At 40.5% G+C, this 17,959-nt stretch overlaps 1 protein-coding gene across 5 annotated transcripts in view; it reads right to left on the bottom strand.

Moving 5' to 3' along the window:
• The window catches only part of MBNL2 (muscleblind like splicing regulator 2), a 166,082-nt gene that overhangs the window by 27,894 nt on the left and 120,229 nt on the right, over positions 1–17,959 (bottom strand). For 2 of the 5 annotated variants that reach the window (XM_055542868.1, XM_055542867.1), the window contains 3 exons: positions 15,707–15,970; positions 9,926–9,979; positions 9,132–9,285 (listed from right to left, as the gene is read on the bottom strand). In XM_055542868.1, the coding sequence (XP_055398843.1) occupies positions 9,132–9,285; positions 9,926–9,979; positions 15,707–15,970 (472 nt within the window). Of the gene's footprint in view, positions 1–147; positions 243–9,131; positions 9,286–9,925; positions 9,980–15,706; positions 15,971–17,959 lie in introns of all 5 variants that reach the window. The other 3 variants (XM_055542869.1, XM_055542871.1, XM_055542870.1) reach the window with 3 other exon arrangements.

Below are 17,959 nucleotides of genomic sequence, written 5' to 3'. Positions count from 1 at the left end.
CCATAAATGCTGGCTATAAACTAATCAAAAAAATAAAATTTGATGGATAAACATGAAAAAAAAATTCTCACCGAGAATTTTTTTTTTAAATATCAGCACTCATTTAGAGTTTGGGATTTGTGAAAGAAAGCTTTAAAAGGAGCAAACCTGATTGGCTGTGGCTGTTGCTGCGAAGGGGACACTTGTTGCAGGAGTTGTTGCTGCAGAGACAGTGGCTGACGTAGCGCTGTGCATCATGGGTACTTTCAGGAGGGGAACCATGGGAGCAATGAACAGGAGGGTGTAGCATTATGGTAATAGAAGTGGTATTTTGGCATGGTGAATATCAGAGCAGCAAGCCATCATGGGTTAAACCAGCAGATGGCATGCAATCACAATGCAAAGCAAGGAAGCATGGGAGAGAAATAAAAAAGGGAAAATAGCTTATTACAAGTACAATTAAAGGAAGTTTTAAAACATAATCAGTGATTCCCAGAAAGGCCAAAGCAGATTACTTTGGTTGATGTATTTATAAACATTTTTACTTCTAGCAATAGATCATTCCCAATTCAGAGCCTGTGGTGCCTATAATAAAGGGTGCTTCTAAAAATGCAAAATGTAATATCCAAATGAAGTAAGAATATATGATATTCATTTTTTAATCATCATTCTAAAACATCAGAACCTCAATATGTAGGCCTAATTTGGCAAGTCAGAATTTTCTTGGAATGAATTGCAGTTAAATTGAAATTTGGGGGTCAATTTGGGGCTGCCTGTTTGAACTGGAATTACTGGGGTTGTGGTTTATTTGGGTCCATAAACAGTGAAACAAAAATTATGGCCTTGACGTAATTTCTAACACACTGTGAAATAGATATATATTTCACACTGTGAAATAGGCAAATTTTACCAATATTTATTTTTCTTTACTGTAAATGGAACTCATCCACATGTCCTTAAGACAGATTTTTGTACCAAGGCCTTGGGAAGTGTGGGGATAACTTATGTATGTATTAAAAGTTAACATCTATGGGAATAGTAAGGTACAAATACTCATTACAAATAAATCAACACAAAATCAAAAAGTATAGTAAAGCAAGGCAGTTGTGACATTTGTTTTCAAAATACATCCATGTATAATCTTTTAAAATAAGTACTTCTGGGAAACTCTGATAACTCTAACACACAGCAAAGAGGAGATAAAGGCACACCACATGAAACTTTAAAACATTGATGAAATTAGCCTGCCTCTCTGATAAAGTAAGCTTTTTCTCCCCCTTACACTAAACAGTATAAACTCTAAATAGAAACAAAATACAGATCATTAAAAAGCAGACTCGCACTTGTGGTCTTATGTCTTGTAGTGGTTGTTCTAGTCACATTAAAACGGTCATTTTCTTAAGTACATGAGTACATTTTAAAACCTCAACGTTAACTCTAAAGCCAAATAAGCCTTCAGATCTACCAGTTCCTACAGCATTATCTACCATCTCTGAAATAAATCTCAGTCAAGTGAAGGTACTGTACACACTATAAAAGACAAATAAAAAAAGGTTGGAACCTACCAATACTGGTAGCGGGTGTCATGCACAAAACTGACCCTGCGTGTCATGCAATGGTAGGTGGAAAAAAGTGAATAAAGGGAAAGAAACAGGTTAGCGGTTTAGAGTTAACATTCAAAGTGAGATTGAAGCACAACCAGAAATAAGTAGGGTTAGTTAACACAGTCTTTTAGAGTCATTCACATTTTCAGTGCGGACACAGATATATCTGACTTATTTTAAGCCGGTATTCTTCGCTGCCTTTCATACTATGGATTCATCTCCATCAACATGACTCGAATAAGAATGACATGTGATCATGCGGCGGTCTCCTTTCTCTAAGACCTCACAGTATCTTAACAGACATTCTCCAGTTCCTCCTCCGAGGCAGGAAGTGGGTATTTTACAGATGAAAAATCTGAGGCATAGTAACTACTCCAAGGTCATGCATCGTGGGAGTCAAGGGTAAGGCTAGAAATAGAAATCTATTCCTAAAATCCAGGTCAGGTTTGGTATTCACTAGATCACGCTGACCTTATTGCATCAAGAGTTTGCTTGTGTGATTGTAGAATGTTTTGTGTCAATGACAATATGAAAATAAAAACAGTAATTAAGATTCTGTACCCTCCAAATCAAAGGGTTGCGGGTCGGGTAAATTTTAGATTGCTGCTTGAAAGCCCTCAATGTAGAAGAGGTTCCCCTGACAGGCTGACCAGGATATGTGTGATCTATTTTCTATTATGAGATTCATTATGATAAAGGAGCGGTGACTTCCCATAAAACTAAGCACTGCTTAGGCAGAGGCTCTGTAAAACTGCAGAACTGGGGCTGGGACAGGACTGGGGTTAGGGGGTTTGTTATGGTTGCTACTAGGTGACCCCTGAGGGGTACCTTTGGCGAAACTCCTAGGAAACCTCAAGTAGGTGTCTAGGTAGGTAGAAGGGAGCGAGGAGGGGGCTAGATTTCAGTCCTTCCCTGGGAATAGCTGTCTTACCTGTGGATGGTCTTATTAATATACTTGAATCAGAAAACTGACCATGAATATAAAGCATGTTGTGGAATACCAAAAAAAAAAAGAAAGGTATTAAAAGGAATTATCTACTTCTGGTTCAGCTCCTTGAAAATCAAGGTAATGGAAGGATTTAGATAACTGAAGATTGGGTGTCATGTGGCTGCCAGAGAAGCAGTTTTTAATCAAAGTAGGTATATCCACTTAGGGTTCTACAACTGCTTTCTGAGACACTAGATAAAGACTCTGAGATGTGTACGTCTTTATTCTCTCTGCTGAACTGATCACACCTGAGGGAGACTTTTGGCTTGATCTGCATTTTGATCAGATGAGATCAGTCGCTCAGTCGTATTTTGATCAGGCCAATATTAATAACTAGTCAGAAAAAGAGGCTATTTAACTGGGCTCCTCCTGGATTCTTCAGCAAACATGTGCTAATATATCCAGCTGGAAACACATACAAGCACCTCCAAATCCTGTTCATGACACCCTACCTTTCTAACCTTCTTCACAATGAAACTTCTGGAAAGTTACCTACACATACACTTTCACTTCCTTGACCCCATCTGTTCTTCAGTCCTCTCCAATCTGACTTTCATTTTCACCTCTCCACTCAAACTGCGAAGTCATTTCTGCAGTCAGTTGGAGCACTTCCATCTTCATCTAACTTCCTGAGTCATGGTAACATTTAGCACTTGGCTTCTCTGTAATAAACCACTCTTTTCTCTTTCTCCTGGATTTTCTGATGACAGAGACTCACACAAAAACACATACACTCTATATCTCTATACACTAGAGTTTTTTGGGCTCAGACTGATTCCTTTTCAGCTACTCTACACTTTTCTTCTAATATACCATTCATTCCACGGTATCATTCAATGTAGGATTTAAATATAATCTACAAGCTCAAGGTTTCCAAATTTATGTATCCCTCCCAGATTGCTCCCCTGAGCTCTAGGTCATTCCATCTAACTGCTTATCCAGACTTTTTACTTGGGAGATCTCACAAGCATCTCAAATTTAATACATCCAAGCATTTCCCACAGCACCCATTTCTGCACCTCCAGACACACTAGATGGGATACATCACTGTCCATGTAGCAGCTGTAGCCTAAACTGAAAGCTCTTCTGGATATCATTTTCCCTTGTGAAATTCCCTGGTCCAACTCACCAATCAGACAGAGCAATTCTGCTTATAAAATGCACCTTCTGTTTGTCTGTTGGTCCATCTCCAGTGCCACTTCTCACCATGACATCTGGGCTCGGATATGCAGTAACATCCTAACTGGTCCTGCCTCCATTCTCATCCCCATTTAGTCCAGGCTCCATTCTGCTGGTGGAGTAAACCTTCCCCATAGAGGTCTGTTCACTTCTCTGCTGCAAATGATTCACTGCCTTCTCATTGCTTTTAGGATAAAGGTTCCCATGTTCTAGTCTCTGTCTGTTTGCCCAGCTCATGTTATACCCCTTTCCCCCTGGCACCAAGCTCCAGACAGATTAGCCTCTCATTTCTCTGAACCAAATTCATCACACGTTTGGCCTGCCTTTGGGCTTCTCCCAAGCCCTCTGCCTAAAAATCATCTTTATCCCATTTTCAAGTCTTAAAGTATATGTTGCCTCTTCCAAAAACTGTTCACTTGTTCTTTTACCTATCTTCACATGCCACTGAAATCAGTTTCCATTTTAAACCTTATTCAACTCTTTACTTTTTCATTCATTATACTCATAAAAATTTTGATTATACATTTATATGGCTGTTCACTGAAATCCACCCCTCCTCTTCAGCTGTAAACTCTGGAGGGCAGGGTTCATGTCTGTCTACATCTATGGGGTACACAGTAGGCAGTCAGTTAATTGAGTGAATGTTCTCATCTGCCAGTGAGAGTGTGTTGGGAGCAACTTGTTCCTAAAATTCATTAAAGTACCCAGTTTGTGAACGATTTCAAAGTCAACTATGACTGGATTCAAAGTTACTCCTTTAGAAATTTCACGTTATTCTTTTACGTTCCAACATGGATGGGCTTTCCTGGAATACACACAAATGTCACGGGGTTGCAAACCATCAACAGCAGCTCCTGCAGCCACACTGGGCTAGGGGGTGCCTATCCTTTGTCCTCAGTTCAGGACGTGGCTTAAACACTCAACCTAATTAATGTGATGAGCATCTCTATGGGGCCAAAAGTGATACAGACATTGTGAAAGTCGCTCAGTCGTGTCCAACTCTTTGCGACCCCATGGACTATACAGTCCATGGAATTCTCCAGGCCAGAATACTGGAGTGGGTAGCTGTTCCCTTCTCCAGGGGATCTTCCCAACTCAGGGATTGAACCCAGGTCTCCCACAATGCAGGTGGATTCTTTACCAGCTGAGCCACCAGGTAAGCCCGATATGAATATTTGAAACACATGATTTTTGCAGTGTGTGGCTATCTTACTCAATGTCAGATTCTTCTCCTGATTTCTTTCTAAGCCCCATCTCTGCCTTTTCACCCCACTGTCACCCTCCCCTCACCAACACAGCCTCTCCAGTATGTCACACTAGAGATACAATGGACAATTGGTTATTCCTCAAACACACTCTTCCCAATCCATGCTCTTCCCCCTGCCTGGGATGCTCTTCCCCCACTGGTAGAATTTTCCTCTCCAAGTCCTAAGGATATTTCTCCTCCTTTGGAAAGTCTTTCTTTCCAAAGTTAGTCTTTCTTGCTGCATGTCGCTTGTCACCACCACCTACTGTAGATCTGATGGCCAAATACACTCTTTCTTCCTCACTCTCCAATTCTCTACGGTGCTCTGCATGAGATTTGACTTTTGCCTTGTTCTGAACTCCTTTGGGTGCTCCTACTCCTTTGGAACCCAGAACAGACCATGTGTTCGAGAACAGCTTGCTGAATTAAATAGGATAAATACATTCTGCTGTGGTTATATACATAGCGTTTCCACTAAACACTGACCAATCTTTCATCAAGATGTGTGAGAAGCTTATGTAAGAGTATGGTTTCTGATCATCAGGGAAGATCTGCGCTAGCACCGCCCTGTCCTCCTTACTCTGTATTTCCAACTTAATGAACTAAGTCAGTGAGAGTCAGTGGGCCATCTCTGTTCCGCCTGGTAGAAGCATTTCACTAAGGCATTAATTCTATCAACAAAGACTTTTCAAACGTCTTCTGCTTCAGTTGCACAAATATTTCAAGTCTACAATCTCTGAGTAGGATTATTGGGACACGTCCATAAATCATATATTCCACTTTGCAGCATAAGCACAGCCTCAGTTTTCCCATCTGCAAAATGCAAATAATTATGCCTTCCAGTGGCAGAACTATCCTGAAGAGTAATGTGATAAGAACACTTACAGGAACTCAGAATAAACCTGTCAGAGAAATGTCAAGAATTATTATGCTGCTATTTTTGTGTGTGGTTTTTGTCACTTTCCTAACAGAGCAAAGGAAAAGTATAACCACTAGGTTAAAATAATTCCTATCAAAAAAGGAAAAATCCCACTCACTGCCAATGTGCTAGGGCATCAACCAGGGTGATAATTATATTACCATGGGTTTGGGGAAGAATCCCATATTTTGCATAATATTTTATATTAGTATCTCCCCAGCCTGGAGGCAGAGTTCCTAAAATTCAAAGTCACATTGTATCAATGGGAGAATTTTAGCAGTATATTAAAAACTTCATTGCGAATGACCTTTCAATAAAGCATAACTTCCAGGAGAACATAAACATTTTTTGTTTCATCTTTATGATAATTGTTAATGTATTTATAGAAAAATCAGTTAATTTAAAAGTAATGAGCCCTTCATTTACCAATTAAAAAAATTTTTTTTGAGCATCATCAAAAAAAGTTTTGAGCATCATCATTTAATTTGCAGGATTTAAAACAACAATGATTAACAAAGACTGATTATCATCATTGTCATCTTAAATTAGGCTAAAAATGTGGCCTATGAGAAAGAAAGCTGAAATAAAAACTACAGGAAAATAAACACTGAATTTTCTGTTATGGAATTAACTAAGGGATGGACTATGCTGTGTGTGTGTGTGTGTGTGTGTGTGTGTGTGTGTGTGTGTGTTTGCAAGTGCACTCAGTCGCATCTGACTCTTTGAGACCCCATGGACTATAGCCCTCCAGGCTCCTCTGTCCATGGAATTTTCCAGGCAAGAATATTGGAGTGGGTGGCCATTTCCTCCTCCAAAGGATCTTCCCGACCCAGAGCTCGAACCCGAGTTTCCTGCCTCTCTTGCATTGGGAGGCGTATTCTTTACCACTGAGCCATCTGGGAAGCCCAGGACTTATGCTAAAATCCTTTTAATAAAATTATTCTTTCATCATTTAAAAGAAACATGTGAAAACTTCACAGAAGTTGAAATACGCTTCAGAGCATGAGATCCACATGTCTGTTCACGATATTTATATCATGTTACAGATGTAAATACTTCTAAAGCACAGAATTAAGTGGACTAGGACCCACTGTTCGGCTCCCAAAGCTCACTCAACAGAGGGTTGCTGGACACATTTGAACAGTTCTTAAAGAGTCCAGCAGAGGGCGGAAGTGCACAACCACAGCACCCAGCACGGCCTTTGGGCCCTCTACACGTTGTCTCACCAACTCTAATCAGGTCATGGCAAAACAGGAATGTTATTTGTTCGTGCTTTGGCAGTCTTTAAGTGGTTTCCAGGTGAAATATTTTTAAATGAGAATTCTTCCAGTGATTTGACAAAAAGAGGAAGAGTTAAGTATGGGTTAGAGGCCTTCAGTCTTTTGCATGGCTTAGCTCCAGGGTTTCAGAGGCATTCCCAGGAAATGGTGGTGGCTTTACTACCCAGTCTTCAGAAAGGACTTGCCTTTTTCTGTTTTCCCCCTCAGTATATTCTTCCATATTTTTTTCTCCCTTAAAACATCTAGTGATGAGGTCTATAAAATAAGACACTTGGAGAAACCACACAGAACCTCAAGAAAAGTTTACCTTCTAGTAATTATTTTATAAACATGTGCCTTCAAGTGGATTACAAGTACTATTACTGCTATGCTACAACTGCCCTTAAATGCCACCAATTAAGGCTGAAATCGGACAAGAGTGAGGCCCTGATAATTACTGATTTAGAGACTCACTCTATAGGTCTGTGAGTCTATTTATGTTAAGAGAACTAAACTAAGAAAACTGTACGCTAAGAACCACTGTACTCAGTTGATATTTTTACTACAATCTAAATACTCTTAATAATAATTCATTTCAAAGTATAGATTTTATATGAAGAATAGGATAGAAATATTTATTCAACTCCCTCCTGTGTTAATTCCAGATATGCTACAGTATTTAAGAAAACGGGTAAGAAACCTGAAAAGTCCACCCAAGTGGATTGGGATCAGTATGCTTCTTTAGGATAAAATTGTTCTTCATCTATATTGACCTTTAAGTCACTATCACGGGATGAAAATTTTGACTTCAAACTAAGAATTCAATGGACAGTCTTCTCACTAAAGCTTAAGTCACTCCTGGTTCTTTTAAAAAAAATTTTTTTTTGGATCCTCTAGCAAAGTTTATTTTGCAAATATTATCCCTGCGTTTAGCTCAGATTAAAAGGTCAAAACCCCAGCCATTTATGGTGACTCTTTGTGTTTGTACATGTATATAGGTCTGTGGTCAGGGAGGTGGGTAAAAACATGGAGGAGGGTTGGCATGTATTGTATTTTTGCTTCTTCACTTTTATCTGATGTTTTACACCAGACTCCAAAAGAGGACTCTGGCCTCCACATACGGAGGCTGGCTGGTGTCATGTCATGTAAATCAAACTGGTCTCAGGGTAACTGGGTTCTAGGTCTTTTTCTCATTAGTCCTGCCACCTTGGGAAGTCACTTCACATTTGGGGGGCCTCAGCTTTCTCATCTGTAAAACAATCAACTGGATGAGGAGATCACTAAGACTCCTTTAACCTTCAAGATTCTATGATTAATAGAATTCATTTCTTAGTAGAACGACAGAGTTAAGCACCTTAGCACCTACTATTATCAGGCATTGGCTTAGAAACTGAGGATAAGAGGTTTCTATATTTGTGAACTTGGTGGAAATTGAGAAGGATGGCGAAAGAGAGAGAATGGATGTAAAAATATGAGTAGAGGATTGCTTTAATTTGAATAGCCTCATTTTGTTTTTTTGTTTTTGTTTTTTTTAGTGCTCTGAATAGGAATAGAAAAAAAAAAGGTTAGTATTTACTGGAATTGCTATTTTTAGGTCATTCAGGGTTAATGACAAGTTTCAATTGTCACACATAAGAGGTCTTCTTTACATAAACAATTTTACACAGTTCGTGTAAATACGAGAAACCCAAAGCCCTAACTGCTATTTGCTTCTCATAGGTTCAGTTGGTCACTTAACTCTACAGAATATTTGGCTTTAGAATCCTAACCGTCTTTAGCTATCTTCCCAAGCAAGGTAAATTATCTAGATAGCTAGGACAATGACAAGTGTCAGGCTGTATTTATCGTACCTTTGAAAAAGCAAACTAGATGCCACCAAACAGCTTAAAGGAATGAGAAAGAAAGCACATGACGGAGGGCACAGGGACACAGGACTCGGGACTGCCAGGGCACGCACCTGTGGGGATGAACGCGGGGTGCTGCTGCAGCTGGGCACTGCTGAGAGCCTGCTGGTAGTGCAAGACGCTGGGGTTAAACACGGTGCTCGCACCGTTGCTTTTTTCAAGTGCTTGTCTCTTTGGTAAAGGATGAAGAGCACCAGGAGGGAAGGCCTAGAAGTGAAGAATCGGAGAAGACATGTATAACTCAAAGTAAACACGCCTTCAGTGTCTACAGAGATCATCAATCGCAACAAACTTTTAAAAAACGACAGCTAAGGAGATGCCTCTGCCATGCACCTTAATTTAAACAGCGGCAATGTCGAATGAGTGAGAACTTGTTATTGCGAGCGAAAGCATGACTTCGGTAACCCCAAAACGGTAGCATCTTAACTAAGGAAAAGAAAAACTATCAAGCAACAACAGCGAAAAATGACTTCAGCTTTTAAAATGAGTTAAACTATTCTAAGGGGGGGAGGGGGAGGAAGCATTTGTGTTATGAATATTAATACCTATTCTTTTCTTTAACTAAAAATGGCAGTTTCTTGAATTTAAAGGTTAATTAGGATTATCATGAGCATTTTTTACGAGCCAAGTAATTTAAATTTGCTTCACTCTTTTGGAAAAGGTATTAAAATTGGTTAGGATTAATTTATTCCACATATTACATATGAAAATGAGATGGCTAAACACCTTATTGAATTTTTCTCATTAAACATAATGATTGTTTGCAACCGATATTTTACAAGTAATACAAATCTCGATGGTTCTCTGAAAAGCTACATGCAAAGCGAAAGGTGAAAGGTCAAAGTACCAGGTCTACAGATGCTTCGAGAGGTCGCTTCATTGCTTTGGCAGTCGACTGAGTCTTTTAATAACAGGCAGCGAGCACATGATGGCAGTGGGCCAATGGGATTCAAGCGAATTAACATACAGGTAAACAGCAAGCAGAGGTGCATCATGGGAACGGCATTGCATTGTGGATAGGTGAGAAGGAAAAAAATATTCTGAATGCAATATACAACGTACAAAACACTAGGCATGCACAACAACAAAAATGTTCTCTAAAGAAATGAATATTACACCTTAAATTAGTATTGAAGCAAAAATGCATCTACTATACCTTAGTTAAAAGCATATAAGAGAGTAAAATATAGATGTTTGAAATTCAGGAAAGTTAATTAAACAGCAGCTTGCATACACACCATAAGCATTTTTATATTGCTTCAGAAAAAAATGCAAAACTTTCAAGGGCCACAGGATTGAAGAACTTCTGATAAGTTAGTTTTCAAATATAAAATAATGAATGCACTATGTATAAGATCCAAGTTGAAAAAAAAATTACGTCTTTAACTTTCATAAACGTAAGTTTTAATGATGATCTAGCCTAACAAAATGAAGTGGCAAACTGAGACAAACAATTCAGGCAAAAAAATATTCAAACACAAGATTATCTAGGCAAAACGGTTTGGGTTTGGATCTTAATTTTTTGTCTGAATTATGTGGATAATTGTCTCAATTTTTCTCTTCACTCTGCTAGTATGCATCTGGCAATATGCAGTAAGCTTCCAAACTTAACAAGTTTTGAATTTGAAGAGTAGGTTTCTCAAATTTCCATTTCATTCCACCGTATGGTTTCTAATGACTAACTTATCTTCCATTCTGTTTTCCACCACATCTGAAATTTCTATTCAATTTATGGCAAACAACTTACCGGGATTACACTGAGAAAATACCCTTTAAAGGGTATTTGATGTCCTCGGGTATCAAAATAATTTTATCTAATAATTCTATTTGTACTTTTAACTACAATCAGTGACCAACCCACTTAATGAGAGGTGGAACTCTTGGCTAGAACAGGTACAATAGCTAAAAATAGCAAAAACAGCTAAAAAATAGCAATGAACTGCTTGGAATATAAGAAGTAAGATAATATCTTTAACTTATAACCATCCTTTGGGCAGATAGTTTCATTTAAACAGCTGAAATAATAATAAATAGTGATTGATTTAGACCACGATGAGAAAATCTTCCTGTTCCTTGATAACTGTTGTAAGAAATCTAAAAATTTTATGATGGAATTCTATGAAAATAAAGTCAAAGGAATAGCTCCAATGCAAAAAAAAAAAAAAAATGAAATACCCCTTTTCTATGTTTAGCACAATAGGTAAATCCCCAAGGCTTGTATAACAAATACAAAATGTTTTATTCTAAAGCTCTGAGTTACAAGTATGGCATTTAGAAGAAAATGTGATAGTATTTAACCCTTAAAATGGGAACAATGAATGACATTTTCCTTGGCCAATAAAGAGCTGTTCTTCATCATTTGATGTTTCAGGATTAAAAGTATGAAAGTGACAGGAGATAAAGGGCTAAGGGTGAGTTGGTGGCGGGGGACTAGAAATAAAGTGGAAAGGACTGTAGGGAGAGAAGAGGTTTAGAATGGCCAATGGAAAAGATGTTTTGGAAGGCAGTCTGGATAGAGGCCATCACAGAGAAAATCATCGTTCTACAGGCAGAACTGTGAACATCTGAAAAAACCAACAAGATTCAGAACAAGAAAGCTTTGCATATTCTTTCCTCCAATGTCAGTCTGCCATGATGTAACTTTCATGACACCACTTTTATTTTTTTATTCCAATATATTTTTACATTGCTAGATAATAAAAAATTTTTTTTGCTTACAAGAGCCTATACTAACTACATAAGGCTCCATAGCCTGTTCTCACAGAGTGCACTAACATTAACTGGATCAAACAAAGTGAACGTGTCAGTCACTCAGTCGTGTTGGACTCTGCGACCCCACAGACTGTAGCCCACCAGGCTCCTCTGTCCATGGGGTTCTCTGGGCAAGAATATTGGAGTGGGTTGCCATTCCCTTCTCCAGGGGGGGTCTTCCCAATTCAGGGATCAAACCTGGGTCTCCCACATTGCAGGCAGATTCTTTACTGTCTGAGCCACAGGAAAGCTTATTAACTGGATGGTTAAACTCAAAATCATTTTGGCCTGGACTTTCTGGATTCCATTCTTCCCTTCACTTTTTCAGTCCTTGGGAGATAAACAACACACCTACTCTTGGGTTGATCTTTTCTGATATGCTAACTAGGAGAGTGATTATGTCTCTAAAGCCTGGTGCTCGTGAACAAAATTTTGAACAAAAGATCATTTAACGAAGTCTCCGAGTAGAAAAAGAGATATTAAGTATTTCTCCCTAGGATAATCACCTGAAAGGCTAATGTCCTCTTTTTTCCAATCCGCATTTGATGAATGTAATTTCCATCAAAATTATAATAAACTAGGAATTTAAAGAAGCTGAGAGCTCTAAAGTGAGCTGGACACGGAGAGCATCTCTCTTTCTACCATTCACTTGGGTTTCTTTACTAGATGCAAATATCTTGTCTTTTCAAGGAAACACACAGCTCCTGGAGTGGACATATAAATATCTTGCATGTCTCACGCTTTGAGGGATATGTGTGGAATGTATTTTAAAAACTGTATGGGTGAATAATCATACAGTTATATGTTATATAATGTGCCTTTGTAGTACACAGATGTTCTGTTTTAGAGGATATTATGTGACTGCAGCCGTATGTTTACCTATATTGAAAAATCTTGAGGCTTAGAGCAGACCTCAGAGATCCCCAAGGCCAGTGAACCTTGGGAGCATCCTTAGGCACCTACGCAGAGAACCAGATTCTCTTTAATTGAGCCCCTACTATGTGCCAGATACTGAGCATCCATTCTAGCTGGCTTCACCAACATTTCTGATCCTCTGTCCCCTCTCCGAGCCTTCTCTATAGCATCTGTGCATGTAGCCAGGCATTTCATTTTCTGGATCAAGGAGCAAGCCAACTTCAAGGCAAGCGAACCAATTGCTGGGCGTTAGAGGTAAAGACCAAACCTGAGGAGTCAAGAATCGTGGATGACAGTAACCAGAGCTGCTACTTCAATGCAGAAGAAAGGGATATGGACAAGTAGGATGGAATTCAAAGTTCCTGAACATGTTTTCGTGACTAGCTGATGGCAGCTGGTCTTGTTTCCTTTTTCAAAATAAGTATCTTCTGGTGCAGCCCCATTATGGGTGGGTGGGTGTGTGTGTGTGTGTGTGTGTGTGTGTGTATGTCTGTGTGTGAAGAAAGACTGTTGTCTTGAAGACCAGATATCCTTTGTGTTAAAATTATCAAAGAGAAGCTCTGACTTATTTTCACATTTGAAAAATTCTGGTGAGGATGATGCCATGTTTTAAGAGGTATTGGACAAGTATAAGGCTCTGAAGGAAGAGATGCCTCTTTTTCTGGACTCAAAGCTTTGAATTCATTGTCAGGGTCCAATTAATCAAAAGAAGCAGACATTCCTGGACAACAGTAAAAACTACACTACAGAAATTCTTGGAGCTCAGGCATGGAACCCAGGTGAATGGAATACTAATATCTTCTGGCTGCAATCATCACACCCATTCATTCTCCTAAAGAAATAAGATAATCATTTTTCCTTCATGGTGCTGAGTAATCTTGTTACTAGAGTAAGAAGACTTTGACTTCATCCAACTGTAACTGGTTTCAAATGAGCCTCTCACTTTCAAAAGACACTGCAGATTCAGTAACTTTCATGTCATTGTCAGAAAGAACCTGATGCGTTTGTTCTGAAACTACATTCCTTTGGGTTGTCTTTGATGATGCTGCAAGCCCACCTGAAGTATCAGGACTCCAAGCCCAGCACAGTGTAACAATCGAGGCAACTACAGTAACTAAACATACTGACATCCACTCTAACAGCCTTTGTGCACTCTGATGAGAAGGGTGTGCAACTGCACGGAAAAGGGCACGTAGACTGGCAATTTAAAGAAATCAGGTGGTGTGTATAAATGTAATGGCATTTCTTCTCTTAATCTCCATCAACCCAGGTCATCTACCATTGACTTATTCTAGGTACACTGCTCCTTCAATGATTCAAGAACATATTGATTATGTAGATGTTAGGACTGCCACTTCTCTCCTTCAGTGATTCAAGAACATGTTGATTATGCAGATGTTAGGACTGCAAGTAGTGTGTGTTGTGTTAGTCGCTCACTTGTATCTGACTCTTTGCAACCCCACAGATTGTAGCCAGCCAGGCTCCTGTGTCCATGGAATTCTTCAAGCAAGAATACTGGGATGGCTTACCATTCCCTTCCTTCTCCAGGGGATCTTCCCCACCCAGGGATCGAACCTAGGTCTCCTGCTTTGCAGGCAGATTCTTTACCCTCTGAGCCACCAGGGAAACCCACTTCTAGGTAACAGGCAGATAAATCAAGGCTCAGATAACTCAGATAAATTCAGGGCTCAGCGCTAAAGGTTAGTACCCGTGGTTTGTTGTATTTAACAGGTTATCTAAGGAATAAGGACTGATTTTTTCATAGTTCTAGAAGCTGGACCCCATGATGCATTTCCATCACGTCATGGAGGACAGTTATCCCTGTCACTTACTGAACTCCAAGCTCCGCGAGGGCAAGGAAAACTGCCTAATTTATTTATTCCATCCAGCAAGTGCCCGATGAGCGCCAGGTCTCACGGATTATCCAGTGTCTATCACACATTAAAACACACTGACGTCAAGCCAGAGATCCACACCACAACAGATTAATTCTACAACCCTGTGCTGGTGGTGCTCAAACTTTGCGGCACAACGGACTCCCGGGGAGCTGGAAAAGAAAAGGCGCAAGGCCGGGTCACACCCAAATAAGAAACCTGGGGGAAGTGGCTGCCCTCATAAACTTTCACGTGCCCTCAGGTAATCCCAGACTACAGAAGCCTGGCAAGAGCAGTCCACGGGGTTGCCAAGAGTCGGACTTCACTTAGCGACCGAACAACAGCGTGTTCTAGGCAGCTGCTTCTCAAACGTTACTATGTATACAATCCACCTGGGGAATGTTTGAAAATTTAAATCCTGATCCCAAAGGTCTGGGGCGGGGGGCCTGAGTCGAGCTTTAACAGGCTCCCAGAGGTGCTTGGGGAGGCCTGTGCCTTTAACTCAGGGGACTTGGGGCTAGCTTCCAGGCCTTTTATTTTATTATTATTTTTCAAAGCACCATCCATACAGCTCCATCTTCATCTGTTTCATGACTTGATGTTCTGCATAAATTTTCTTTTAGGGAGAGAGCGAGTTTGCAGCATGGCCTTTGTAATAAGTAACAAGAAGTGGGGAGCAAAAAAATAGGGGCAGTGGCTCCCGGCCCGGGTCCATCCTCCGCCCGGTTCTTCTCTCTCCCCGGCTCCGGGCCGCCTCCCTGGTCCTTCTAGCCCGGTCCCGCCCGCGTCCGCGCTCCGAGAGGCGCGCTGGGCTTGGGGAGGGGCCCTCGCACCCGCCCCCGGCTTCCCTGCGCCCGCCTGAGGGATTTACTTATTGTGCTGCGAAGGGAAGTAGGGAAGAACGGAACAAAACGAAAACGAAACGGGCGGGGCGGGGAAACCACGACAGGACGGAGGCAGCGGAGCAGCGGGAGCGCCAGCCGGCCCCGCTCCCGGCGGCGAGGCGCGCGTGCGCGTGCCCGCGCGGAAGGCGCGGCTCCGGCCGCGCGGGCTTCGGGGAAGGTGCGCGGCGCGCGCGCCCCACTTACCATGACTGTGGCCGCGGCCGCGGCTGCCTGGGCGGCCACCGCGGCCTGGTTGGCTTGGTGCTGCGCAGCTTTGATTTTGGCCTGCAAGTGTGCAGGAGGGTGAAAATATTTGCATTTCTCCCTCATGCAACGCCCCTTTATGTAATCCATACAAACGGTTACGGTGTTGTCGTTTGTGTCGACCATGGTGCTGTCGGCGGGGTGTGCAAAGCGGCAGTCGGTCTCTCCCCGGGCACAGTTTCCTCGCTGGAACTCCCTGCAGACCTAGGACACGGGGGGAGAGGAGCATGCGATGCAGTAAAAAAAAAAAGAAGAAGAAGAAGATGCTTTCCCGTTCTTTGAATGCTGGCTTTTGTGCCATTTACAATCAACATTCGATTGTCCAGAACCCAAGTCACTGGAATCCCGGGCAAACTATGATCACTTGAGTTTTGCTTCGCCCTGTTTGCTGGGGTGAGAATCTGTATTGAGCAAGGAACTAAAAATCTACACTTCAGCTAAGATAACAGAAAAATCAACAAGGCTCCCATTGTTCTTGGGTTTTATTTATATTTATTTATTTTTATAGAGAAGGGAAGGAAGGAAAGAAAATATGTTATATATATACTAATTCAGAGATTATATACACACACATATATGTATGTATAAAATCTGGTCTTCTGTATATAACTACATCTCCTACCATGACAACTCTGGGAAGTTGCGGGGTTTTTTGCGTGGAGGGATTATTTCACCAAGGATCCAGCCACAACATCATAGCTGCACAATTCCAAAAAGAATTAAGGAGAAGTGACAAACTTGTTTCTCCTCCCTGAGGATGGGAAGTGGGGGGCAGGGTGAATGTGAATACTCCCGTTTTCCCCTAAATCTCTCCTGCTCTACAAGATAAGGTGGGCTTCTAATCATAGATTAGAAGAACTATGATACCCAAGACATCAAAACTTTCATTTCAGTCACAATATTATTATTTTTGACAATAAAGAAAAGATAAAAAGGAGAGAAATATGGGACGAGATAAATCAGGGCCTGGGGGAAGGAAGTAGGATAGATTTTGAAGTGTTGATGTTTCTTTTTCTTTTTCTTCAGTCCTTAATTATCCTGAAATCTCTAGTAACTAAAACGCTCCATCCTCTGAGAATTCCCATGGATCAAGAGTTAACGGTATAAAGAAAATTTTCCTTGGAATTTAAAGAGTATTCTTAATCTTGCCCTAAATATCAATAACATGAAATAACACAAATAAGAAACATACAAGTTATAAATATCTGTATCAGAGAAAAATTATTAGTGAAATGGTAATTTCTTCTCAGGCTCTACATCCAGTGTTGATGTGCTTAAGTGGTGGTTCACATCTTGATCACTAGTGACTTATAGGAAGGGTCACTGACATGACACTGGAAGGCTTGTGAGAGTCAAATATACTTGGGAAATACAGTTTCACTGACCAGTGGCCAGGCAAGTTTGAAGGCCAAGCAGATAAATCACAAAATTATTGTTTCCTTCTACTTTGGATATTATCCAACATTCCATCTTTAGCTCATAAAATGTACAAAGAAAAATTACTAAGCCGTTCCCACAGATTGTGAGTAAGCCTCCCCTTGTAAGTGGAATGACTCGAGACTGAGACTGCATTGGGTGTAGAGCATTTACCTAGGGGCTCTGTGTGCAATCGACTTCATTCCTGCTTTGAAATAAATTGCAAGCTGCTTTGCTAAAGTCCTCGTGAATCACTTTTATATATGTCTTTGTCTGCCAATCCTGTTGGGAAGGACAACTTGTTCCCAACTCGACTGATTTAATTTGTTTTCTAAACCACACAGTCACGTACTGAACATGAAAGCTTCACAGGTCCACCAGGTGGCGCCCCAAACACTTTTCCAGTCCCGTGAAAGGTCTGTTCAATAATCACAGGGGTAGGCTGGATCAAAACTGTAGTGATGTGAGTTTATAGTCTTTTCATTTGGGGATCCATATACTTCAGAAGGAAGCTGGTATTAGGCAACATTTTATCACTTTCAAGATTTATAGAGTAAATATTTAAACAAATGAACATTGAAAAAATCATTCTCGAATGATCCCAAGATAAAGCACAGTATATATCCTAATCTTACATATGTATCACCTAACTACAATTGGTGATCGAATTTAAGGAGCCCTTTGAAAAATCTATCAGATTCTTTATACTCCATATAAAATGCTCTATTAAATATCAGAGGATGGAGTAGTTAAGATAAATGGATGCCCTGATTAAAA

Source organism: Bubalus kerabau, chromosome 12, assembly GCF_029407905.1.
Source record: "Bubalus kerabau isolate K-KA32 ecotype Philippines breed swamp buffalo chromosome 12, PCC_UOA_SB_1v2, whole genome shotgun sequence".
Lineage (NCBI taxonomy): Eukaryota > Metazoa > Chordata > Mammalia > Artiodactyla > Bovidae > Bubalus > Bubalus kerabau.
This window is presented reverse-complemented; position numbering and strand designations above follow the sequence as displayed.